The following is a 26436-nucleotide window of genomic DNA, read 5'->3' as shown; positions in this document are numbered from 1 at the left end:
TTAGAATAGCGCCAACCCTCACATGGGATAAGGATGTCGTACGAGGCGACTAAGTCCACAAACGAAGCAAAAAGCTGTTTCGTCACAGGGGAGATGGACCTCTTAGCATTGGCTTGAATCCATCTAGGAGAAGGATACTCCAAAATTAAATCCCGGTATAGAGTTACCGTAAGGCGTGAGTAGGGTCCAACCTGAAATAAGCGGCAGATTCCTGCAGCCGACCTACCTCCACACGTATTGGCTCGCCTTTCCTGTGGATTAAGACAGTGAAGCCGAGAGAGTAATGCAGGTGCTGGGCATCCCTGTGTTTCCTTAATTCCGTCCCAGGCGGTGTTAAGTCTGGAGAGGTCATTGTCTCTCCGATTTGCACCATAAATCGTCTGCAATAGACGCAAAGGCCAATTGAGTTGAATTCTATCCGATAGCTAAATGGTCGGAGCATTATTCACGAAGGGCGGAAGCGTTCACCTGTAACTGACACTGGGACGTTTATTACCCGCTTCACCGGTCATGTCTAAGGCACTCTAGATACGGAAGGTTGCCAATAAACACGATACTTTATATAGGTACGATATTAGGTTACGTTTACACAATCCCTTTAGAGTTTTTATTATTGTCTTAGTTTAAATCTTCATCCAGAGACTAAAGGGAGCCCTAACATACGATTTAAAAAAGTTTTGTAACTCCTGGCGTACCTTCTATAGCTGATATTTTCCGTTTCATAATAAACATTTTTAGCACTTTCGGTATAGCGGTCTATATCACATCATGAGCAGTAAAGGATTAAGAGATTAAAGGGATTAAGCTATAATCTATATATATAAATGCAAGTGTCCTGACTGACTGACTGACTGACTGACTGATTCATCAACGCAGAGCCGAAACTACAAAAGCTAGAAAGTTGAAATTTGCACACTAGGTTGCATTTGTAAAGTGTACAAGAGATAAGAAGCGATTTTGAAAAATTCAACCCCTAAGGGGGTTAAAAAGGGGATGAAAGGTTGTATGGGGTTCAAGTTTTAGTTTAAGCTAGGAATTTGAAACTTTGTGAAAATGTATTATATTAAAAAACAAGAAAACTAATTTCAGCGTTTTCGAAAATTCATCCCCCAAGGTGGTGAAAAAGGGGTTGAAAGTTTGTATGGAGATCAAATATTTTTGTGAGTGTGGGACGTGAAACTTTGTATATGGGTATGTTATTATAAGACAGTAAAAGTAATTTCAGCGTTTTTGAAAATTCATCCCCTAACAGGGTTAAAAAGGGGTTGAAAGCTTGAATCCATTACAAATGCTTTGAAACTTCTTAGAAAGGTATAATAGCCGATTACAAAAAACAGTAATTGCGACGTTTTAGGAAATTCAACCCCTAAGGGGGTAAAAAAGGGGATGAAACTTTGTCTTGGGGTGCAAATTTTATTTTAAGCTAGGACCTTGAAACTTTGCAAAAAGGTATTAAATTAAAAAACGAGAAAACTAATTTCAGCGTTTTTATAAATTCATCCCCCGAGGTGGTGAAAAAGGGTTGAAAATTTGTACGGAGATCAAATATTATTGAGAGTGCGGGACTTCAATCTTTGTATAAAGCCATATTAATAGATCTCAAGAAAAGTAATTTCAGCGTTTTTAAAAATTCATCCCTTAAAAGGGTTAAAAAGGGGATGAAAGGTTGTATGGGGTTCAAGATTTATTTTAAGCTAGGAATTTGAAACTTTGTAAAAATGTATTAAATTAAAAAATAAGGAAATTAAATTCAGCGTTTTCGAAAATTCATCCCCCAAGGTGGTAAAAAAAGGGTTGAAAGTTTGTATGGAGATTAAATATTTTTGTGAGTGTGGGACTTGAAACTTTGTATATGGGTATATTATTATAAGACAAGAAAAGTAATTTCAGTGTTTTTAAAAATTCATCCTCTAACAGGGTTAAAAAGAGGTTGAAAGTTTGAATCCATTACAAACGCTTTGAAACTTTTTAGAAAGGCATAATAGCCGATTGCAAAAAAAAGGAATTGCGACGTTTTAGGAAATTCAACTCCTAAGGGGGTAAAAAAGGGGATGAGACTTTGTCTTTGGGTGCAAATTTTATTTTAAGCTAGGACCTTGAAACTTCGCAAAAAGGTATGAAATTAAAAAACAACAAAACTTATTTCAGTGTTTTTAAAAATTCATCCCCCGAGGTGGTGAAAAAGGGGTTGAAAGTTTGTACGGAGATCAAATATTTTTTAGAGTGCGGGACTTCAATCTTTGTATAAAGCCATATTATTAGATCTCAAGAAAAGTAATTTCAGCGTTTCCAAAAATTCATCCCTTAAAAGGGTTAAAAGGGGGTTGAAAGATTGTATGGGGTTCAAGTTTTAGTTTAAGCTAGGAATTTTAAACTTTGTGAAAATGTATTATATTAAAAAACAAGAAAACTAATTTCAGCGTTTTCGAAAATTCATCCCCCAAGGTGGTGAAAAAGGGGTTGAAAGTTTGTATGGAGATCAAATATTTTTGTGAGTGTGGGACTTGAAACTTTGTATATGGGTATATTATTATAAGACAGGAAAAGTAATTTCAGCGTTTTTGAAAATTCATCCCCTAACAGGGTTAAAAAGGGGTTGAAAGTTTGAATCCATTACAAATGCTTTGAAACTTTTTAGAAAGGCATAATAGCCGATTGCAAAAAAAAGGAATTGCGACGTTTTAGGAAATTCAACCCCTAAGGGGGTAAAAAAGGGGATGAAAATCTGTCTTGGGGTGCAAATTTTATTTTAAGCTAGGACCTTGAAACTTCGTAAAAAGGTATGAAATTAAAAAACAACAAATAATTTCAGTGTTTTTAAAAATTCATCCCCCGAGGTGGTGAAAAAGGGGTTGAAAGTTTGTACGGAGATCAAATATTTTTTAGAGTGCGGGACTTGAATCTTTGTATAAAGCCATATTATTAGATCTCAAGAAAAGTTATTTCAGCGTTTACAAAAATTCATCCCTTATAAGGGTTAAAAAGGGGTTGAAAGATTGTATAGGGTTTAAATTTTTTTAAGCTACGAATTTGTAACTTCGTAAAAAGTTATTTCATTAAAAGAGAAGTTTTTAAAAATTCATCCCCTGTAAGGATCCAAAAGGGGTTGAAAGTCTGTATAGGGTTCAAATTTTATTTAAAGCTAGGAACTTGAAACTTCGTAAAAAGGTATTTTATTAAAAAACAAAAAACCCTATTCAGCGATTTTAAAAATTCATCCCCCGAGGAGGTGAAAAGGGGTTGAAAGTTTGTATGGAGATCAAATATTTTTGAGAGTGCGGGACTTAAATCTTTGTATAAAGCCATATTATTAGAACACAAGAAAACTAATTTCAGCGTTTTTAAAAATTCATCCCATAACAGGGTTAAAAAGGGGTAGAAAGATTGTATAGGTTATAATTTTATTTAAAGCTAGGAACTTGAAGCTTTGTAAAAATGTAAAGGTAAAGAAAACTAATTTCAGAGTCTTTGATAATTCATCCCCCAAGGTGGTGAAGGGGGTCAAAAATTTGTATGGAACCCAAATATTTATTTGAGTGCGGGACTTGAATCGTTGTATAAAGGCATATTATTACAATACAAGAAAAGTAATTTCAGCGTTTTTAAAAATTCATCCCCTAAAAGTTTAAACAGGGGTTGAGAGTTGGTAGAGGGTTCAAATTTTATTTAAAGCTAGGAACTTCAAACTTCGTAAATAGGTAGTTAGGTAGTAGGTTTTATTAAATAGTGGACTTGAAAATCTTCTGCGGGTTGAGAGAGATTATATCGAGAACAATTTTATTCAGTTAGGGGCCTTCGTAGCCAGGTTGTGAAAGACAAATCTCATGCGTTGTATAATAATTAACAAATGATTAACCGTCCCTACTGCTATCTTTTGCTGCATAATGTTCTAAAGCTAAACTAATGTAGAATGTATAACCACCAATATACAAATCCACGCGTACGAAGTCGCGGGCAACAGCTAGTACACATATATGTATGTGTAATTATATAGTAGTACATAAATCAGTGAGGCAAGTATGAAACAGAGAATTAGCTTAAGACATAGTAGGTTAAATACCTAAGTCTTAAAATTTATGTTATGACATTAAACTCGCATTTCAATAGATATTATATTTTTAATAAGCACGTATCTTCTCCACCACCTCTATAATAATATAAATAGCTTAGTTAGACCTACCAGTTACTTGTACATATTTATAAATCAATAGAATAAATTGTACAAACTAAGTGTGTATAACCATAATGACCCACCTAAGTTTACGGTAGGCTATAAGTACACATTTAAAATTCCCTCAATCATCTCCCACAGATACTTCGTAATATACAAGATGAGCAACCTACGCTTCCTGGATTCTCGGCGCGTGAGTTCAAGCGAGCGCGCACAGGCGCAGACGCGGGGCTCGTTCATGCGCGTGCGCCGCCCGCTACCCGAGCCCGAGGACACCAGGCCCCGGGCCCGGGCCGCGGGGAGGGAGCGACCCCTGCCGGTGGACTTCAGCGCGTTGGGCAAACACAGAGGTACCCTAAAATATTATATTGTAGTCGCCCACAAATTTAAACTTCAATCAAAATACTAACGAACTTTTTATAGGCCTCTGGGCGATTAGAGGTTAAAGGAAAGAAAAGGTAGAGTGCCGTGACCATTAGGGTGGGTCATTTTTACTTTTTTTTAATTTATTAGGGGGCACAGTTAAAAAAAGGTGCCATTTGGCAATTAATTATTGTACGTATTTTTATTTTATTTTTAGCTTTAATTTGACTGCCTCCGGATTTTAGTTAAAATTTTTGTTACTTGTATGGACATTGTGAAAAAAAAATGTTTCTCTTTGAGTACTTTTTTATGTATTTATGGCTCTGAACCTTTACCATGCTATTTCGAGCTAATAATGGTATAACTTTTTAGCTAAAGTTTGAATAAAGAGACGATACATAAATATACTCCGCAGACCATACAAAATATAACAATATTTATATGAAAACTTTGAAATGGATCTGGAGGCAGAAAATGAATTTCGATTACAGAATAATTTGAAACACTGTTTATTGGCATTATTACGCAACTTTTTGTAACTGTGCCCGAAGGATAACTAATACTTTTTTTTCTCCATACACAAGTGACCCACCCTAGTGACCATACACGTTGGAGCGTCTAAATTGGAATGAATAATTTGAAATTGACACTTCACGCTACTAATGAACCCTTTAGCTTCAAAGGAAAAGATACAAAAAGATCTTTCCATTATTTCCCCTTTTTTAACCAATTAGAATTAGATGAGGGTCAATCGGTCCTCGCTAGGAGTACGGGCGGCCGATTGCCTTTAAATTAAATCTTAATTGTCTGTACTCGTGGTTAGCCATTCCTTAGTATGTTGTGCCCGTTGTCCGTTGTGTTGTGCCCCAAATGGTTCCCTTATCATATCTATCATTGTTGTAGTTAAGATTTTTAGACAGCGTTCAGGCAAGATCAATATTATTATACGTTTAGAAGTTATGAATAGCAGTAACATGACAGTATTTGTACTTACCAAAGGTTAAATTTAGCAAGCAATGTATCGTCTTCTACAATTATGTATGATAACACACGGCGTTGTATGGAAGCTTTGGAGGTTACGTAATGTATATATCTCTGCTTAAACTAAATAAATTATAAAACACCTGCCTCTTCCCGAGACTACGTGACATGATTTATTTATGGAAAGATATTACTTTCTATTACCTACTCCTTGAGCTTGTGTGGAATAATATATACGAGCAAATATGATGAAAAATGATTTGACGCCACTGAACGTGGTTGGTGTTACCATTCATATAAAATATAATTTATATCCACCAATTACTCATATGAGCGTATCTACACACTTAAGTACGCAAGTCTTATTTTTTGTTGAAATTTATAGATTAGATGTGTACTTGGTGATCACACTTAACATAGCTACGCCCTCACCCTAATAGTACATAATAGTATGGATATTGGATATTTAATATGATAGACTACATGGATACCCTCTTAAGATTGCTATTCATATTTTTTGGCAACCGTATTATGATCTAAAAGACCGCTACGTCTTTTCGAAAACTCTGCGGGCTGAACGTACGGCACCTTAAGATCGATAAGGAACTGACTATAGTAGGTTTCAAAATAATGAGATAGTGACACGTCAGTCTTCTTTTTCAGGGGCCTACGGCAAATGCAACTACAAGTACACCGGCAAGCACTCAGAGGGCAACAGATTTATCGTGAACAGCGACTTGTGACGTCACCACAACCGTATCACTAGAGTTGCAAGTGAAATTGATTTTAGGGATTTGGGCCATACATTTATATTAAGTGTGCAGTACGATGCGCGAGCATGCTAGGTAGTATAGGGGGTCGTATCGCGTCGCATAATAATTGATTGTCCTAATGTAATGTTACGCATAAAACTTCGCATAATTTTTCTCCAGCTGAAACAGAAAGTATTTTCGAAAATATTTTGAATAGGTTGTGTAGAACAGGGTAGGTTAGGTTAGGTTTCTTTTATAATTTTTCAGAAATGTTTAAAGTTTCAGCACAATAGGTAACTATTATGCGAAATGAGTTTTATGCGTAACATTACGTTAGGACAATCAATTATTATGCGACTCGATATAGACCCGTAGTATAGGTACTAGTAAATTAGTAAAAAATTACTTAGTCCTAAAATAAACATCCGGCATGGTCAAATTGGGTTTATTATTCAAAGATCAAACAAAACTAACTTAGGCAAAAGGAAATTAGGTGAAAGAGAATACTAATAGTTTTGTTCCTGTCCAACGGGTATTTAAAAGGCCTCTTATAGAATTATTTTGAGCACCTGTCACGATCTCATCGTAATTTTTAGTTTCTGATCATAAGCTGCCACATAGGTGTTTATTTTTATTAAGTATGTTATTGTCGGAGAATTTACTTATGTAAGATGGCGTGTAAGGTACACAATTATACTATGAATTTATGTTTAATACTTACTTCAATAAACAAACTATTCATTAAATATTGTTGTTTTTAGTTTAAACAATTCGCTAATTGTATTTTTTAATTCGCTGGATCGTTTAATCTGTACATTATTTTTTTTTAAGTAGACATAGATATGTCAAATAAGATTTTAAGTATTTATGCAGTTATTAAGCCTACCATGCTATACCCTATTCAGGATCCATGCTGTTACAATTTAAATTATTATAACACCTATATGTAGGGTTTGCACGACGGATCCGAAATGTATGGGAATATCCGCGGATCCGGATCCGGATTGCAAACCCTACCTATATGAAATACGACTTAATTACTCAACTTGAGATCGTTTACATAGATATTTGGTTTCTCCCATTCTAGCGACGATGATTAATACGACTATGTCCTTTATGTGATTAGAAATTGCCTGGAATTAATTTCAATTAGACTTGCTCAGGTGCGTACTGGCTGAAGTTTAATACCGCTTTGAATTACACGTACCTAGGTAAGTGTAGACTGAAATGGCTAATTAAATGACATAGGTACCTACCATTAGAAAGAAAGAAAGAAAATACATTTATTTAACGCCACAACTTATACATCAAGAAAAGAAAGACATGCATAGGTACATAAAAAAAAATACCTAATCTTATCACAACAATTAAATTATGAGTGAACAGGAACTTTACTTCTAAGCAAATAATGAAAACTCGTGCGTATAGTTAACTAGCTTTTACCTGCGTCTTCGGATGGTAACCTGCTTTTCTGGTAATAGTTCGTTTTAGGGGGAGCCGTAGTTGTGGAGCCGTAACTTTGATCTCGTGTAGTTCACAAAACTTTTCACCTCAGCAGTGAGAACATATTAGAGAACCCGAAAAATGTATTCCTACTTCATCACTTACCTATTCACTCATGTTTTCTTAAGATATACCTACCAACAATTAAGTTTTCACCTCAGCAGCTCGAACAAGGGTACTTTGCTACTTAAAAACAGTGAGCAAAATCGCATTTTGCTCACTGAGTGAGCAAAATCGCATTTTGATCATTTTGTCACACTCAGTGAGCAAAATCTGTTTTTAAGTAGCAAAGTACCCTTGTTCGAGCTGCTGAGGTGAAAAGTTTATTTAACCCTCATTGCCTTGAAATTTTTCACTTTTCTCCTTCACTTGACACTTTTCGAACCACGAGTGACATGAGTTTTGAAAACTTTAATTTTCTCGGGTATCAAATTAGAAATTAGCACGAGGAGCTAAACAACAACTAGACCCCCCTTGTAAATAAATTGATAGCTTAATATATAATTACTAATTAATACAAGTAAATTGATAGCTTAATATATAATTGATTTTCAGTTGTTGTCAGCTTGTTATCTGCGGGTTTCATCAGGAAATTCGGCGATAACATAATCAACAGAGAAGCATGGGCAATAATTTTAATTGTTATATTGATCCTGCCCTAGTAGCACGGTAGCATTTTTATCGTTTATCACCATGCCTGTCACGTTCTAACAAGTATGTAAGTGCGAAAGTGACGGGCATAGTGATAATCGATAAAAATGGAACCGTGCTGAGCCCGCTGGTCATTGTTACCCTACTGGTGTGCCTAACAATTGCCTAAACGCTCAACCACAATAGGTACCTATTTGTTTAAACGGGGTCTTTTTGTTATTTCTGCCAGAGTTCCTTAGATTAAGTAGGTATATAAGTAACACTTCTCAAACATATAGGTAACATCAATATATATATAATTAGCAGCATTTTGAGGCAGCAACTTTTATACACCTAGGTATTTGTTTTGTATTTTCAATTATTATAATTTTTTCGAAAAAAATATTTTTCGTTAGCTTCAAAGAGGCAACATTGTTTTTGCACAATTTCCCAACCTGGATATTTACTCGTATTGAATCGATTTGAATCTCTGGCGAAATACATAATATGTATTCCAATATGCCATTATTCTGACAGTGAGTGTGAGTGGAAATCTGAAAACATGCGATCAACAAAATCCTGCAATATTGGACAGTCACGAAAGATCCTATCGAGTTAAAAGCAGATAGCAGAAAATAATGGGTAGAGCAAGAAAGCAGAGCCATATTATTCAATTCATAGTTTTGTAGGCACTTACTTAAAAAATAAACAAGGATTATCATTATCAAACTCTTGAGTTAATTCTTTTACTAAGGACACTTCACAAATGTTTGATGTAAAGATAATTCATATTATACTCGTAGGATACCGTTGCCTTAATTAATATAATAAAATAATTAATGGAATTGGACTCATTGTTTTGTAATTAGGTACTGAAGACAGTTGGTAGCGTGAAATCAAAAACTTTAATTAGTGAGACAGAGTTTAAAATAATGCTTTTTGGATTAATAAAAACATACCTAATCAGGAAAATCACCGAATATTGATTATAACATATTTTTATTATATTTCTTCGTTTTTTTAGGAAAGCACTATACCTCAGTGGATACAAGCATTTTGTGACTCGCCTTGTCAGAAAATGTCTTTCTTTCTATGGCTCACAACAATATAGGATCTAGCATAATAATATTTCGAGACTCGACGTACCTAACCTATGTTTCCATCTCTGCTGTCCTTTTTCAAATCATTCCCGCAACGAAAACCCTACAGGTGGGCGATGGGAATTATGACGTAGGTACGCACCTTCGTACCTACATCATACATAAGGATGTATGATGTAGGTGAAAGGTCAATGAAACTTCCCATCTGTCAGGTGCCATTAGTACCTTTCCTGCCAGCAACGAGTATCTTCATCAACTTCAATTTAATTCGTGGTTTGAAGGCACCTGGGCACAATTTGGAGGTTGGATGATAATCGGTAGGTTAAAAGTTTTTTTTTTTCTTATTGTTATACCTAACTAATATGTATAGTTAGCAGCAGAAGTTGCTAAGCGGGCGATTTGTTCAAAATTACCTTGACGCGCTCTTATTCTCTTAACAATAAAGTCGCGTCAAGATAATTTTGAACACCTCGCCCGCTTAGCAACTTATCGCTGCCGACTGTACCTACCTACCTATAAATCTTATCATCGATTCTTCATTACAGGTTTCATCGTCTATTTCACGTACGGCATCAAAAACAGTATTCATAAAGCCAAGCCAACTACTAGTCTGGATAAAGTAGAGAATCATGTTCTTAAATATTGAAATAGTTATTTACGATACAAGTGCGGAAAAGAGGAAATTCGAAACGAGTGGCTATAAATCGACACGAGTGGCGAATTACCTATTCGCACGTGTATCGTACAACATTTTACAGTACATAGGGCAGTTTAAACTTTCGACATACGCACGGAAAGTGCCGTTTCCTGCACTAGTTCGGGAAAGTAGCACCATATGTACTGTAAATAATATTTTACTTATGTATATGTCACTAAAATTATAAACACTCGTCATATTATAATCTCGCTAAACTGACGGTAGGGAGATTATAATCTAACCTAACCTAACCTACGTTAGATTATAAACTAACGAGTTCACAATCTTACGGTGTCATATACATGACGTAGATTTCAAGGTAATTACAGGGTGAATTTTTAGATATAGGTCATTGATATAGAATAAAGAACTGGATACCCAATCAGCCGCAAAAAAATGGCCCCACAAAAGTGATGTTAAAACACATCACGCATTACTTTTTCGTTTAGTCTTGTTTGAAACGCTCAAATGTGAAGTTGTCAACAATTACGAAATGTGCCGTCGAAATATGTAAAAATAACAATGATAAAACAAGGAAAAAGGATGGAATGTATTTCTTTCGGTTAGTTCTTGGGATAGCATTACATAATTTATGTAATCTGGTGGTAATTTTATGGTTTTGAATAAATTAATTTGTTAGTACCAAAGAAGACATCCAAGGAACAAAAATCTAATGAGTCGATGTGAGGTCAATATTTTTTTATATTTTTATATGGAATTCATAAGGAATAATATTATGTTTAAATTCAAGATTTCCAAGAAAACCTATGCGACGTGCAAAGTGGACTGCTATTTAATTATAGCAAGAGATAGGGGTGATGCAGTTTTAAACAAGGCAAAACGGCACTTGTGTGTTCGGCCCATTTCCCTGTTTCCGACATATACACCACCAATAAGGGCTTATATCGACTAACTGTAAATGCTAAACCTGTCTGAACACAGTGACAACCACAGGATTTTTTTTATAAAGTATGGACTTTATAAAAAAATTCAATCAGTACCTATAAATGTCCCCGTGCACCCGTGCGATGAGTAAATGTAGATCTAAAATACACAGTTATTTTATTTAATAAGTTGAATTTATTTCAAGGAATTTGGTATTTAAAGACGTATACTTATTAAAAATTAAATTTGTTTGAATTTGAACCACGATTTAATTTTATTTGAGCTCCCGATTAAATTAAATTTGTTTTATTTATTACTTCAATTGGTTTTTCTGTACAGTAATACCTAATAAAGTGTACCAAAGTGACTCCATTCGTTCATTATTCTCGTTTGACTTTGTTTGACGTAAATACGTTACGTTTAGTGCCATCGGACTAAATTTCTTAACAGTGTTGGTACCTCTGTTTGCAAATTTGACACTTAATGCTTACGACATTAAGCTCTTTTATGTACGAAACATTTATCTTGACTCAAAATTTACGTAAGCGTTTTTATCATCAATGCAAATGGTGCGAAACGTCATTGGGATCCACATTTGTTGACGTTTTTGTTCTGCTTTGTGTGTCTATTTCTTTTATATTAAGTCAGTGATATAGGTACACTAGGTACAGTCAACATCAATAATAGGTAGTGTATGAAACAACGCGCGAAAAGTATCTGCAATCCTGCATACCTACATACCTATATACCACATTTTTTTCCTTTGACAGAACTGTTCTGTTACAAGAATACAAGATACAAGTTATTTTCAAAGTAGTGCCGATATGCAGTATCTCGTATGACTAGTTATTTATGAATTTTATGATTTTATTATATGTATATTATATGAATTTAATGACCGCAATACCTCTTTACCAACCACCTGCGATAAGTCGTAGACTTGATGAAAATTCATATCGAAGTATTAGATTAAATTATACCTATAAGGCAATTAATACACTGTGTAGTTATTCAAATATTTATTTTATTCATTATAATGAATATTCCGAACCGTTAAAACCTTAGGAATGCATTAAGTGGGTACAGCGTAGGTACGTAAAAATAAATTAAGTACTAAAAAATTTACTTCAAAAAATTTCGCTATATTATACAATGTTAACTACGGTTTATCATATAAACCATTTTACAATTCAGTATTTACTTCACTCATGTATGTACATTATAATATACTAATATGTTTGTAAAGTATAATTATGTACATCAAAAACTAAATGCAGTTATTGGCTTGACAATCTAATTATGTTGTCTATATTTAATTTCTCCCTTTATTATTTCCGAGTAATTAAGGACTAAATAAATTAAATCTGGCTGGCCACGACTTTTAATTGTATACATTGTAAAAACGTAAAATATTGCATTTATATTGTACCTAATCACAGATCCTAAGGCCTTCAAACGTAATCATATTATGCGATAATTTACCGTGTATACCTACGTGCTGCTGACTAACGTGTGCTACGTGCTACTTAGTCAGCAGCAGAAGTTGCAAGGCGGACGAGGTGTTCAAAATTATCTTGACGCGACTTATTGTTAAGGGAATAAGAGCGTGTCAAGGTATTTGTGAACACCTCGCCCGCTTAGCAACTTCTGCTGCTGACTGTACACATATGTAGGTCATATACCGAACAACTTTTACTACGGCGCCAACCCCGATTTTGCGAAAGAAAAATAAGCTGTCTTATAAAAAAACATCAACATAATATGATTTGCCGAGTTGTGTGAAGCAGCGATTTTGGGGTTGGCAGCATAGTAAAAGATGTTCAGTATGGGCACTCGCCTCTCAGAACTAATTATAGAGGTTCAGACAGGTACTATACTCATTCTAATTTAAGAGTCGAGAGCTACAGCTTACGTGTACAGTCAGCAGCAGAAGAGAAACGAGCATGTCACGGTAGTTGTGAACACCTTGCCCGCTTGGCTAAAACCATTGGGCAACTTCTGCCGCAGACTGTATAAACACTGAAGGTTTTATCGCATTGGAAAAAGCTGTTTCTCATTGTTTCAGGCCATTTGGAAATAACATAAACCAATGGGAATAGGTACGATCATAAAAAAGATGATATATATCCGATCTAATGAAAATCAAAATACATTTTTTAGATAAGACCATAAATTCATAGCCCTAATTCGATGGATTTTTTTTAACGATTCAAGCTTTTATTAATATTATGTGTGACCTTTATTTTGTGCATGATTAAAGCAATTTAAACAAATTTAGAATGTAATGTAAGTTAGGCAACGTCTATCACATCGTAACCTAATGCTACCACTATAATACTACGTACTGCTTCGCTCATCACTCAACGTAACAGCATCGCGTTCTATAGATATATACTAAAATAATTTATTATGATCAAATTCTTTATAATATTTATAAAACACATTGGATGGTACAACACAACCGGACAAGCAGTCACAACATAATTACAATAGTTCACTATAAGCATATATAGGGTTTCTGACCAATTTGCTTAACACTTTTCAAGCACGGAATTAGCCAGTTCTATTTATTAGCAATTGGTGTATATCGCCCATAATCATTTATAAAAACTTGGGGTAAGAAATCGAAACGACTCGGTATAGGGAAGTCTGTAACTAGAAATTAATAGAAGTAGTTTTCAGAAGTTATAGCATCAATTCTTTAAATTAAAGCACAAAAAAAACTTTTGACCGCCAAAGACGTCAACTGACGCGCGCGGGTATAGCCCAATATCAACCTTCGTGCAGTCCGATAAGGGTCACGATGACGCGCCGCGCATGACAGGCGTGGCGTTTAAAAGGTTAAAACAGCCGTACCTGAGACCGGGTGTCGGAATTTCAACCGCTTGACTCGATTACCCAAACGCAGGCAACATCTCCAATTAACTTTCATTTCGTACAGTCGCCATCAGATATATCGGAGCGGCCAAGGTGCTCAAAAATATCTGAAAGCGTACTCTATCGCCTTAACAATAAAGGCGTGTTCAGATATTTGTGAGCACCTCGGCCGCTGCGATATATCTGATGGCAAATGTACAATAGCAATCCGTTACAGTTGTAAAGTGGCCTGTACTGACTCGTTTCAATTCTTCACCTGTATAATAATGGCATCATAGTCAATCCTTTCAATCCATACCACAATAATGTCTATACTATAATGAATAATAATTTTCTTACAATAATATTATGTCAAATAAATGATTTAGATATGTTTACAAAAGGTACATCATACGATACAAAAAGTTAACATTTAAATCATTTCTGTACATATAGAAAAATATATTAACTATATGGCTCTTGATACATAATGTAATTTATTAGAACACATACTAGTTCAAATGAAACTTTGGTTCAATATCTCCTATTGTTTTAACGTATAAACATAATTTCAATGTTTTACTGGAATGTGCGAATCACATAACGAACGGCAAACATCACAAAATTACGTAAATATACATCTCTCGCCCCGCGGGTCTGTGCGTGATCCAAAAAATGGCACAAATTTTGTAATCATACATAGCGCATTCTACTTAATCTACGACATATATTACCATATTTGTTTAGGCAGTACTTGTTGATCAAATCGTACAAAATGTTATCAGTTTCAAAAAGACAAAATGGGTATATATAATTAAATCTTTTCATGTAAGATTTAATATTTTTTATTGACTGTTTATTTAGAGCAGCACTTCTACATGCTAAGGACTATGAAAAACACTCCTTCAAATTTTTCAGTTAATAAAAAATATACTAGATCACTCATGAACCAATTTTATTGTGTACACACAAGGTACGATTTGTCATTTATAAAAAAAATATCGGTGTTTCCAATTTCTACTTACATTCAGCCATGGCACACCTAAGTACATTCACAAAAAATCACTTTCGCTATAATAATAAATGTAAACATGCATCACATTATAAAATTTCATTACATAAGAGTTACAATGCATACATCCGACCGCGTCACTAAAATCGAGTAAAGCTTTCCATTACATTATTAGAAATATCATAAGAAACCTTGAAGAATAGAGGCGAATTTAAATAAACGCGATTATAGTCTACTCAATATTACTTGGCGTGTTTCCGTTTCTTTCTTAAACAACTCATAAAAAACTTCCACAGAAGAAAAATAAGAACAAGACAAGGTATTTTGTCAACCTATTCTCTGCAATATAATATATGTGGACCAATTCCAAATTGTACTTAGTTTAGGCTTTTATTGACCCTTATTCCGTATTCATATGGTTTAATTTCGATACACAAAGTAATCATTTGGACAAATTATTTTCATATGATAGTCTCATATGTCAATTTAAATTATGTGTCGAGGAAACACGCTAAAAAGTATTAAATAGGCTATACCTACTTAGATCATTACTAGGATCGAATGGTTTCGCTAACTACAGAAGATGTATGCTGAACACTCTCTAGAACACTTATTTACGCAGTTTCATACAACGCACGAAGTCTGGGCGGGACATACTTAAAACTCGTGTTAACAATTGAACATTGTTCAAATTGTTAAGTTTTCCATATCACATTCAGATTCGGCGCGTTACAGACAGTGCCACTTACGTACTAGATTGATTCACGATAGCTGGCACGAATGGAATGAAGGATTTTATTGTATGGCTGTCAAAGGTAGTGAAAAATCTTTTCCCATAGTATTTTCTCGGAAACTTTCGTATTTGTCATGCTATTTCAGTCAACCTCCGAACTTTTTGTACTACATCTGTATCGGTATACCAGAGCCACTATTTTATTGATTAATTTGATACACAGTACACACATCGATATTTTCATTCACTCATTCATTCCATTCGTGCCAGCTCTTGTGAATCTGTAGGTCCGTCCTACTTTGTCTTTTCATACTAATTGCTCACATTAGTAAAAACATCGTGAACTGACATAATTGTACATAGACTTATATCTACCGTGATATGAACCGTGATTACCTTTTGTATTGTTTCCGAGCTGCCGATATTTCGACGCAGTTACATGAAAGCGAACGCAGCCGACGCGCACGAATGAGGGTAGACCGAGCGCGGTCTACACAGCTTTGACACCCATCCGCTATCTTCTGTTAAGCTTTGGATTCCTCCGAAAACGGTGCCGTCATATAGCGGCCGCAAGACGGCGTCATAACACACCGTCATCTACCAAGGTCAAAGCGGCAAATTTGAAAAATGTAGGCGCGAAGGGATAACGTCTCATAGAAAATTTGAATTTCGCGCCTTTTCCTACTGACAAGATTTGCTTGATCATCTATAATTTACTTGGAGGATGAAATATCATCAGAAGAGGAAAATAATCGTAGTACGGAATCATTTATTCAAATCTCGTGTCATTTAATTCAAAATGGCGTCACCGCTATCTAATAAAACGTTCACGAAACTATCGACACCGTCATGACGGCCGTCATCTTACGTTACGTTGACAATCAACGTAACGTAACGCCGTCTAGGAAACCGCGCCATCTTGTTTACATAGACAACGTTCTAGTGACGTCAGTCAACGCTATATAGCGGCCGTAATATGACGGCACCGTTTTCGGAGGAATCCAAAGCTTTACAGTGAACAAGATGCATGTAACTGCGTCGAAATATCGGGAGCCCGAAAACAATATAAAAGGTAATCACGGTTCATATCCCGGTCGATATAAGTCTAGTGAAACCGTGAATCATTCAAAATTGTACATGTTTATATGTGAATCGTACTAAAAAGAGTCTGATTAGAGCACTCACTCGCCCGGGCAGCTGTCCCCACTGGCTGCAGTAAAGGCTACACCTGCGTGACGCAGTGCGCGAGCTTGTGCAACTCGGCTTGCAAAGCGACGCGCCTCTCCGTTTCGGCTGCGAGCTTGCCCGTCAGCTCTTCGATGGCTGCGTTGAACTTTGCGTTTTGTACTTCTAGTAGCTTCTCCAGATTTGATATCTGTGGTGAGAGAAATAACAAATATGAAATGTGATGCCTCGGACATGTGCGTAATTAATAAAAATACTAATAAAAGATGAAACATATAGGTGTATCTTAGGGCAAACCCACAATATAAGGAATAATCGTTTCAAGCTCACTTTGTCGGGTTATGCTACGGACAACGTGATGATTGTATGTTTGAGAAGAAAATGCATTCATCGTAAAAATAAGTTTTTTCTATTTCATTATCGTACAAGCTTTGACTGTACTTTTCTTTCCAAAGGCAACTAATACTCATCGAGACAATTCTAAAAACCCCAAACACAATTACATAAGTTGCGGCACGTTGTTTTATCACAGAGTTCCTATGGCCACCTCCTGTCTCCATCATCAGCTCAGCTCGATATTACCATAATATTGCATAAGTCACCCGAATTATGTATGTATGCAAATTTTAGGCTATTCCCGAAACCGATTACAGACCGACACAGAGACAAGGGGACAGGTAAAACTAAATCACTACATAGTATAAAACAGTCGCTTCCCGCTGTCTGCTGTCCCTATGTATGCTTAGATCTTTAAAACTACGCAACGGATTTTGATGCGGTATTTTTTAATAGATAGAGCGATTCAAGAGGAAGGTTTATGTATAAGTTGTTAACCCGTGCGAAGCCGGGGCGGGTCGCTAGTAAATAATAAAAGCTCATACCCTATTATTAAGTTGCGCGACAAGCGCCTCGACCGAGTCGCTCCGCTCCCGCTGCCGCCTCTCCAGCGTGGTCGCCATCTCCAGCACGGCCGGCTTCTCATTCCTCTCCGTCTTCTCCTCCGACTTCTCCAGCCGCTCGACGGTGCTCCTCTCCAACACGCCCGACTTGGAGCTGCTCACTTCATTCCTCTCCGATGTTACGGTGGTTTTCTCTGTTGGGCGATGAACAATCAGTTATTGATTAATTATTATCACGTAAAATAAACATGTTTATCTACACACATGTCATTAGTGCTCTATAATGCGTTCAGAAACCGTAGGAAATGACAAGCTTTATTACAACCAATTTTCCCTCCAGTACCATCGGTCCATTTTCCCAATCTGTCTACTTTACCAAACGGTCTACTTTCCCGATCTGCCTAATTGCTTTTCTCAATCCGTCTAATTACCTATCGGTCCACTTTCCCGATCCGTCTAATTGCCGATCGGTCCACTTTCTTCATTGGTCTACTTGACCAAATGGTCCGCTTTTCCGATCCCATGAAAAACATTTCATGTAAAATGTTGCCAAGACGAAACCACAAGGCTCGGACTGTCAAAAAGTTATCAGATATCTTGTAGAGCCAAGCTTCTAACTCTACAAGCCCTAACATCACAAACTCTACACCTTAGTCAAAATACGTGGCTTGGCCGTTTTGTTAGTACAAAAACAATTGTATAATAAAAAATTATGAATAGATTTCACCTTCCGCCCATCACGCCCATGTGACGGTAGCGAAACGGCCAAGCCACATATGTTGACTAAGATGTAGAGTTTGTCATGTGAGGGCTTGCAGAGTTAGAAGCTTGGCTCTACAAGATATCTGATAACTTTTTGACAGTCCGAGCCTTGTGGCTTCGTCTTGGCAACATTTTATATGAAATGTTTTTCATGGGATATTGTTTACTGGAATGATCCCAGACATTTTGTTCGTTGTAGTCACAAAACGGTAATTTGCTGCAACGCAATCAGTTATATTTGATTAAATACTGTCAGAACAATGACGGTGTCTCACTCGCACCTGTTACAATACTGATATGTCGGTCCTCTGAGGTTGACACATATTGACTTGGCATTATGCTGGCACTAAGCGTTTTTAGTATTCAGAGAAACTGGTGGTTTGCGTGTATAAAAAATACATTTCGCGAATCGCCAAATGAAAGTTCGCGAAGTTGGTACTATGCTACGAAACGAGTGAACCAATGGCGAAAGTAGACAACGTGCTCAAGTAGACAAATCGGGAAAGTGGACCGTTTGGCAAAGTAGACAGACCGGGAAAGTGGACCGATGGTAAAGTGGACACATCGCGAAAGTGGACCGTTCGGTAAAGTACACAGATCGCGAAAATAGACCCTTTGGTAAAGTAGACAGATTGGGAAAGTGGACCGATGGTACTGGAGGGCCAATTTTACTATGAGAACTTTCTTATCTGTGGTAGTAGGAAAATTTGTACTTTAATGTACGAGTACATAGGTAACGTTATAGATTTTTGTAAGGTTATGAGTTTAAATTTGGAACAGCAGTCAAAACTCAAGTGGGTCTCTATTCTAGTATCCATAGATATTAAAACAGTTATCGATACGAAACGTCAATTTAGTATGTTTGTTTTAATATAAACCGCACGATATTTGATCTCGAGTGACATGAGAATAGGGACTTCATTCTTTTGTCTAGGAATTAAAAAAAACTACGGATGTGTGACATGCGTGAAAAAAGTTTTCATTCACCGGCATTTGACGTACAGTTTATCTTTTAGTTACTTTTAAGTATGTGTTTAGATAAAGTAGTGTATGTAACTGTACATAATTAGGCATTAAAATACTCGTGTGATCCTTTTAAGAAACTCACTAACGTTCGTTTCTTAAACCCACACTCGTATTTTAATGCCTCTCATTATGTAGCAGTCACATAAACTACTAATACAACATTTAACATTTTTACCGTCGATACGTCCAGGGCTGGTAAACGCGCTACTGACGTTCCACTCGCAGGTCGCTCGCGCACTAGGCTATAGTTCGTTTTTTTTAGCATTAGAAAGAACTTGAAAGAAGGTAAGCGATTTTGACATGTCTTTTAATTGAAAAACACTTTTTAAAAATCAATAACTATTACTTATGAAAGCAGAAGACTATAAAAGATCGTAGTATATTCATAATTGTTACATATTTACCGTAACTTATTTTTAAAATGTGTTTTTCAATTAAAAGACACATCAAGATTGTTTACCAAATTTCTAATGCTAAAAAAACGAAGTATATAACCGCGAAAATCGAAGTTCGCAAATTGCTCTTATTACGCCTTCATTGGAGTGAAAGAGAAAGATCCCCGCAATTTGCGAATTTCGGTCTTCGCGGTAGCCCTTCTGCTTAGGCGCTAAATATCGTACTACGTAATGCGCGCCCGAATTTTTCACAAACGAGGACGTTCGCCAGATTCGGACCTTATCGTGTCTACTCGTACACTACATTGAACCTTTTATGTGCGTTCTATGGTTCTCTTACCGGTATGGTTTCTTATCGGTAGATAAAATAACAATCGAAACGCGTCAACCTACCGCCGTCAAACGACGAAAATATTATATAGGTCGCATCGTATTTTTCGGCGGGTAAAAGCTAGCCTCATATCAGTCGGTCCGCGCCCCATTACGGCACAGCAAGAGGTCATCCATTAATTACGTCACACGTTTAGGGGGAGGGAGGGGGTCAAGAAAATGTGACATGGGGGAGGGGAAAGTCACAAACATTGTGATGTTACTAATATTTATATATCAAAAATATTTTTTCATTAAAAAAATAATGCCGAGTTAGTATTGTCGATTTGAAAACAAAATTGCCTAAAATGTGACGTCACACCAGGGGGAGAGGGGTTTGCAAAATGTGACCAAGTGTGACAAGGAGGGGGGAGGAGTAAAAAAACCTAGAAATTGGTGTGACGTAATTAATGATGATCCCTAAGCGCAGAAAGTAAATAAGTCGTATGTATACGTACGAATATCGATTTTAGCGCTCTTGTCGTCGTGGCTGCTGCGGGCGCTGGCGGCGGGCGGCGCGGGCGCGGCGGGCTTCTTGATGTCGTCCAGCATGGCCAGCAGCGTGCGCCCTGCAATGTATACAGGATATAACAACATAATGACACTCACATCACAATATCTATTTTACATAATTAAATATATTAGAAAAAACATACACCTATTTCCAATAAAGACATTTAAAAGTTCACGTATTACACAAAAACACAAAAATATGTTGGACTCGACATGTTGTCGACTTGCAAAATCCAATAAAACGGTATCTATTGCGGGGCCAGGTATATATAATAAACTACCCGACAACATTAAAAATATTGAAAATGACCTGACATTCTACTCTCAGTTAAAAAAATGGCTCACTAGAAATGCCTTTTATGACATGTCAGAATATAATAATATTAATAATAATGGTTTAATTGTAATTTAATTTTTTAATTTATTTGAATTATGTTGATTATTATAATAGTGTTTTATTTTACTGTAACTCATGAATATTATATTAATGAATTGAAATTGACTAATTATAAGTATACATTTTTGACCTATAAAGTTTGTAATTTTATGAATAAAGAAATATGAAATATGAAATATCAGGCTCCGTAACCAACATGCCAATCGCTAACGCTCCGTAGCTAAAGCTTTGGATTCCTCCGAAAACGGTGCCGTAATATGACGGCCGTCATATAGCGGCCGCAAAAGACGGCCGTCTTTACGGTGACGACTTGTGGAAAGTACCACGGCGTCATAACACACCGTCAGCCACCAAGGTCAAAGCGGCAAATTTGAAAAAATGTAGGCGCGAAGGGATAACTTCCCATAGAAAATTGAATTTCGCGCCTTTTCCTACTGACAAGATTTGCTTGACTATCTATAATTTACTTGGAGGATGACATATCATCAGAAGAGGAAAATAATCGTAGTACGGAATCATTTATTCAAATCTCGTGTCATTTATTCAAAATGGCGTCACCGCTATCTAATAAAACGTTCACGAAACTATCGACACCGTCATGACGGCCGTCATCTTACGTTACGTTGACAATCAACGCCGTCTAGGAAACCGCGCCATCTTATTTACATAGACAACGTTCTAGTGACGTCATTCAACGCTATATAGCGGCCGTCATATTACGGCACCGTTTTCGGAGGAATCCAAAGCTTAACACAACGCAACTGGCGACCAAGCCAAGGTGACAATCGCTATCGCTTCGCCATCGATTCGCTTTGTGTCTATCACTCTCCCATATTAGTGTGACAGTGACAGTTGCGTTTGGTTCGCTACGTAGCGGTAGCGATTGGCATGTTGGCTACGGGGCCTGTCACTGTCACACTAATATGGAAGAGTGATTAGAGAGACACAAAGCGATTCGATGGCGAAGCGATAGCGATCGTCACCTTGGCTAGGCCGCCTGGACCATGTTTCACGCGATGACGATTGTCACCCGGCGTTGATAACACGCCATACGTTACTATGTTGAATAATAATTGTTTATTAAATAAATAAAGGTTAGAAATACCCGCAGCGGTAGGCGAATGGACCGGCCTCGTGGCGGGTTCGGGATCCTTCGGCGCTGCTGTCTTGTTGTCCGCCGAGTGGCGCACTTTCGTCTGGAAAATAGTTATACGTTGTTACATCGCTCCGTTGATGCTGTTAGCTGATGAAGTATGTACATATCACAGAACAAGTAGAATGGCGATGCGAGCAGGGTACGTGTCGCCGCCGGTTATGAGCAAACGCTCGCATGCTAGTACTCGCCCGCGCTGACCGAAAAACGTAAACATGCCTTTTGCGCCACAATAACGTTCAGATTAAGAAGCCAGACATCAAATCTGTCTAAAGGAGGCGTATCCATTCACCAGGCACACAAGTTTTTACTACTGTTGCGCGAGAAATGTGGAAATGTGGAGAGGAACGAGCGGCGACACCGGTTCCGATACTAACTGCGCGTGATAGCCGTTCTAACCTCTTTAATATGTTCTGTGGTACATATGTATATATAAATGTATGTTTGCCTCTCCAAACCTATATTTACATAACCGCTTCTAACCTAGGCACTAATCAATCAATTATTTTGAGAAAATATTGTGATTATTGCGTGTATATGATTTCTATATGTAGATCCGATTAATTTCAAAATTACTTTTACCTTAATCTAATGAGACGAGACGAGATTAGATATTATAGGATTTACATACTATTTAAAATATAATATAATCACGTACCTCTTCAAAACTCTCAAGAACGGACATTCTGCTGCTAATAGATGACGTGCTCTTTGACATTTCCATCGAGTGTGACGATCTCTTCTCTTCTAGACCGACCTCCAAAATTCTGAAACGAAAAGAGAGTAAATAATAGAGAGAAGATAAGTAACATGAACGCCATTAGGGGAAAGGTGGACGGTAACTTAACTATACCATCGGCTAACCGTATTCCATTACTGTATATCGCTGCCCTGCTTTCAAGGCAGTAAATGGAAATTTTACAAAAGAAAGCATACTCGTTTCAACGGCCTTCTGACATACTATAGCCGCAAATGATCCGGCCTTTAACTACTGAGGTACGAATGTGGTGCGTGTCCAATGCCGTTATGACGTTTCGTTAAAGTTCCCAATAAAAATGTCAGCGGTGAGGCCGCGAACTGAGGGCCTACCGCGAACCGCGTTCGAAATGCTGCCTCCCTGTCACACTTACGTACGAATTTACACGTGCGACAGAGAGGCAACACGTCGAACGTGGTTCGCGGTAGGCCCTCTGGACGCACGCGGCACGCTGCCGCTGTCGTTCACAACAGACGGTCTAGCATGACTTGCGCGCGACTCCATACATCAAGCGCGACTTCAAGTATGGACTCGCGCGCGAGTACGCAACTTATGCTAGACCGCCTGGGTCATTCCAGCGAGAGGCGCCGACCACCAGCCCGGGTGCGATCTAAAGTATCTCAACGCATAGACTTGACCGCGCGCTGTGTGTTTGCAGCAGGGATGTTACAGAGCTCCGTTTCCGTTTCCGTTAAGTCGGAACTTCCGTTTGGTATTACACATCCGTTTCTGTTCCGGTTCCGTTAATTTTGAAACGGAAGTTATATCGGATGTCAATGCTTAGCGCAGCAGCGGGACATGAGCGGTGTACATCAAAAACAAACAGGTTTATACCAGTCATTCGCTCATAGCCCCGCTTGCCACGTGCTGCAGTAATTAGATGTTCTGGTTTATCCGTGTTTTTGAATTTAAAGTACCTATTCGAACGTGTTGTGTTGTGTAATGTATACCTACTGATAGTACTGACTCAGGCTCCGGTTCTGGTTCTGGTTCCGGTTCCGATTCCGTTTCTGGTTCCGATAAACTAAATTTAAAACATCTGGTTCCGCTTTCGGTTCCGATAAAACCACATCCGTTACATCCCTGGTTTGCAGTCCGCGGCCGCTAGGGTTAACTTGACACACTGACAATCCAACCTCTAGACTGAGCTTGGGCCAATTCTTTCATGAAACCGATGCTGCCAAAAATACGGGGGTGCGGGGGGACGAGGTGAGCGAATCCCGTGCCGTGATTGGTCCGTTCAAAGACACGGACCAATCACGGCACGGGATTGACTCGAAGATGGAGTAACGCTACCGTATGTGTGGCAGAGGGGGTAGCGCAACTATGCTATGTCTAGAGGTTGGATTGTCTGTGACTTGACATTGTAGTAGTGGATACCTGTCTGTGCTGCCGGTGCCCTTGGCGGGCTTGCCGTCGAAGCTGGTTTTCTTGGCCTGGTTGAGCTTGAGTTCCGCCATCCACGGCGCGCGGTGCTTCTCCCACTCGCGCGCGCGCGGCTTTATCTCCTCCGGTTTTTCGCCAGCGGCCGGCTTCTCGCCTGGAACTTTAAGTAAAAAAAAAAAATTATTGGACAATCCCATAGAGACAATGTTTTCAATCTGTTGACATAATAAATAACACATATGTATAGTTTGTAGCTTTCTAATAGACCCCGAAGGCTAATCCTATTGTCTATTGTTAAGAAAAACCGCTCGTGCCACGTGCCACAACCACCTGCATAAAAAATCGGTACTTCGGTTACTGAGTGCCGGCGAGTCGAACGCTACAGAACCAGTCTAAAATGTGTCATCGAGATGCGTAACAAAGGCGCATTATCGGAGAGCGCACCTACACTGGTTTTTTGAGCGTTGGACTAGCCCGCGCTTAGGTGCCAAATAGAATAATTAGGACCCTTTTTTGCAGGTAAGTAGCACGTGCGGTTTTACTGAACAATAGACAATAGGATAAGCCTTCGGGCTCTACTAAAAAGCTACAAACTATACATAGGACATTCTTACACAGATTGACTAAGTCCCACAGTAAGCTCAAGAAGGCTTGTGTTGTTGGTACTCAGACAACGATATATATAATATACAAATACATAGAAAACGACCAAGACCCAGGAACAAATATCTGTGCTCATCACACAAATAAATGCGACCGGGATTCGAACCCAGGACCACGGTTTCACAGGCAGGGTCACCCACTAGGCCAGACCAGTCGTTAAATTTCAACATATGTAATTTATTATGATTACCGGCAGCTTGAAACCAGGGATGTTGCGGATGCCGATTTTTTGACATCCGCGGATGCGGATTTTTAAAGGCTCACATCCGCGGATGCGGATGTCGAGATAGTACCTACCATAAAAAACGTCAAATATTACATTTTAGTAATTTTTATTTCAAAAAACCGGCCAAGTGCGAGTCGGACTCGCGTTGCAAGGGTTCCGTACATTAAGTCCCACTCACGCTTGACTGCTCATTTCTAATAGGTTTTTTTGGTTAACGACTAAATTACCTAGCAGTCTAGCACTTACGCCGATGCTAAGACGTTCCTGTACCGACCGTTCCACATCCGCATCCGCATTAAATCCGCATCGATTTTATGCGGATGCGGATGTTGAAAATAATGCGGAAGTTCCGCGGTTGCGGATGCGGATGCGGATATTCGCAACATCCCTGCTTGAAACCCCTGGCGTTTAAATTTAAGAGCCTCCAAGTTACAAAAATGTTATCGATATGATTGTGTGATCACAAATTTCAGAAATCAATAGTAGCAGTTAGTAACGGGTCCTTTTTACACGTTTTTCAGATATATTACATACAAATAAAATCATATCAAGATAAACCAATGACAGTTACCTTCATGTCCATTACTTAGTCCAATTTGTTGCGGAGTATCATCGCGCAACGCTTGACTAGGGGGCCGCCGCCGCGGCGCTTTTACTCTGAAATTCAATTATCATTTATTAATTTTAAGTCCTGTGCCCTGTTTATCAAAAGCTTGTAACTTGTAATACAAGTGGAAGTCACTTTTTGACAGCTTTTATTAGAAAGGGACTTCCACTTGTATTACAAGTTACAAGCTTTTGATAAACAAGGCACTGGTGACTGGTGTAGTGCGTACTCGGTTTCACGTGAGAGAGCAATTATTGCTATAGTCACTTAACACATTCAGTTCCGAAAACCCGACTATCGGGTTTTTTATGATTTCGTTCCCAGGCCGGACGACCTGATAGTCTAGATAGTGGTACTACACCTTTATATGAAGACATTTTTGTGGCCTGGTGCGGATGTCTTGTTTGGCTGGGTG

At 37.8% G+C, this 26436-nt stretch overlaps 3 protein-coding genes across 5 annotated transcripts in view; 2 read left to right on the top strand and 1 right to left on the bottom strand.

Annotated features, from left to right (window-relative positions):
• The window catches only part of LOC134649604 (leucine-rich melanocyte differentiation-associated protein-like), a 39197-nt gene extending 32876 nt beyond the window's left edge, over positions 1-6321 (top strand). For both annotated transcript variants that reach the window (XM_063504430.1, XM_063504429.1), the window contains exons 5-6: positions 4313-4521; positions 6179-6321. In XM_063504430.1, the coding sequence (XP_063360500.1) occupies positions 4313-4521; positions 6179-6258 (289 nt within the window). In that variant the 3' untranslated portion in view covers positions 6259-6321. The remainder of the gene's footprint in view (positions 1-4312; positions 4522-6178) is intronic.
• Positions 1-26436, top strand: part of LOC134649588 (major facilitator superfamily domain-containing protein 9-like) — a 336592-nt gene that overhangs the window by 272765 nt on the left and 37391 nt on the right. The window lies entirely within an intron of this gene.
• Positions 16880-26436, bottom strand: part of LOC134649547 (CD2-associated protein) — a 38517-nt gene continuing 28960 nt past the window's right edge. Inside the window, exons 10-16 of one of the 2 annotated variants that reach the window (XM_063504317.1) lie at positions 25986-26071; positions 24520-24685; positions 23041-23149; positions 22335-22425; positions 20778-20888; positions 17750-17961; positions 16880-17058 (exon numbers count right to left, since the gene is read on the bottom strand). In XM_063504317.1, coding sequence (XP_063360387.1) covers positions 16906-17058; positions 17750-17961; positions 20778-20888; positions 22335-22425; positions 23041-23149; positions 24520-24685; positions 25986-26071 — 928 coding nt within the window. In that variant the 3' untranslated portion in view covers positions 16880-16905. The remainder of the gene's footprint in view (positions 17059-17749; positions 17962-20777; positions 20889-22334; positions 22426-23040; positions 23150-24519; positions 24686-25985; positions 26072-26436) is intronic. The other variant, XM_063504316.1, reaches the window with a different exon arrangement.

This window comes from Cydia amplana, chromosome 7 (assembly GCF_948474715.1).
Source record: "Cydia amplana chromosome 7, ilCydAmpl1.1, whole genome shotgun sequence".
Taxonomy (NCBI): Eukaryota; Metazoa; Arthropoda; class Insecta; order Lepidoptera; family Tortricidae; genus Cydia; species Cydia amplana.
This window is presented reverse-complemented; position numbering and strand designations above follow the sequence as displayed.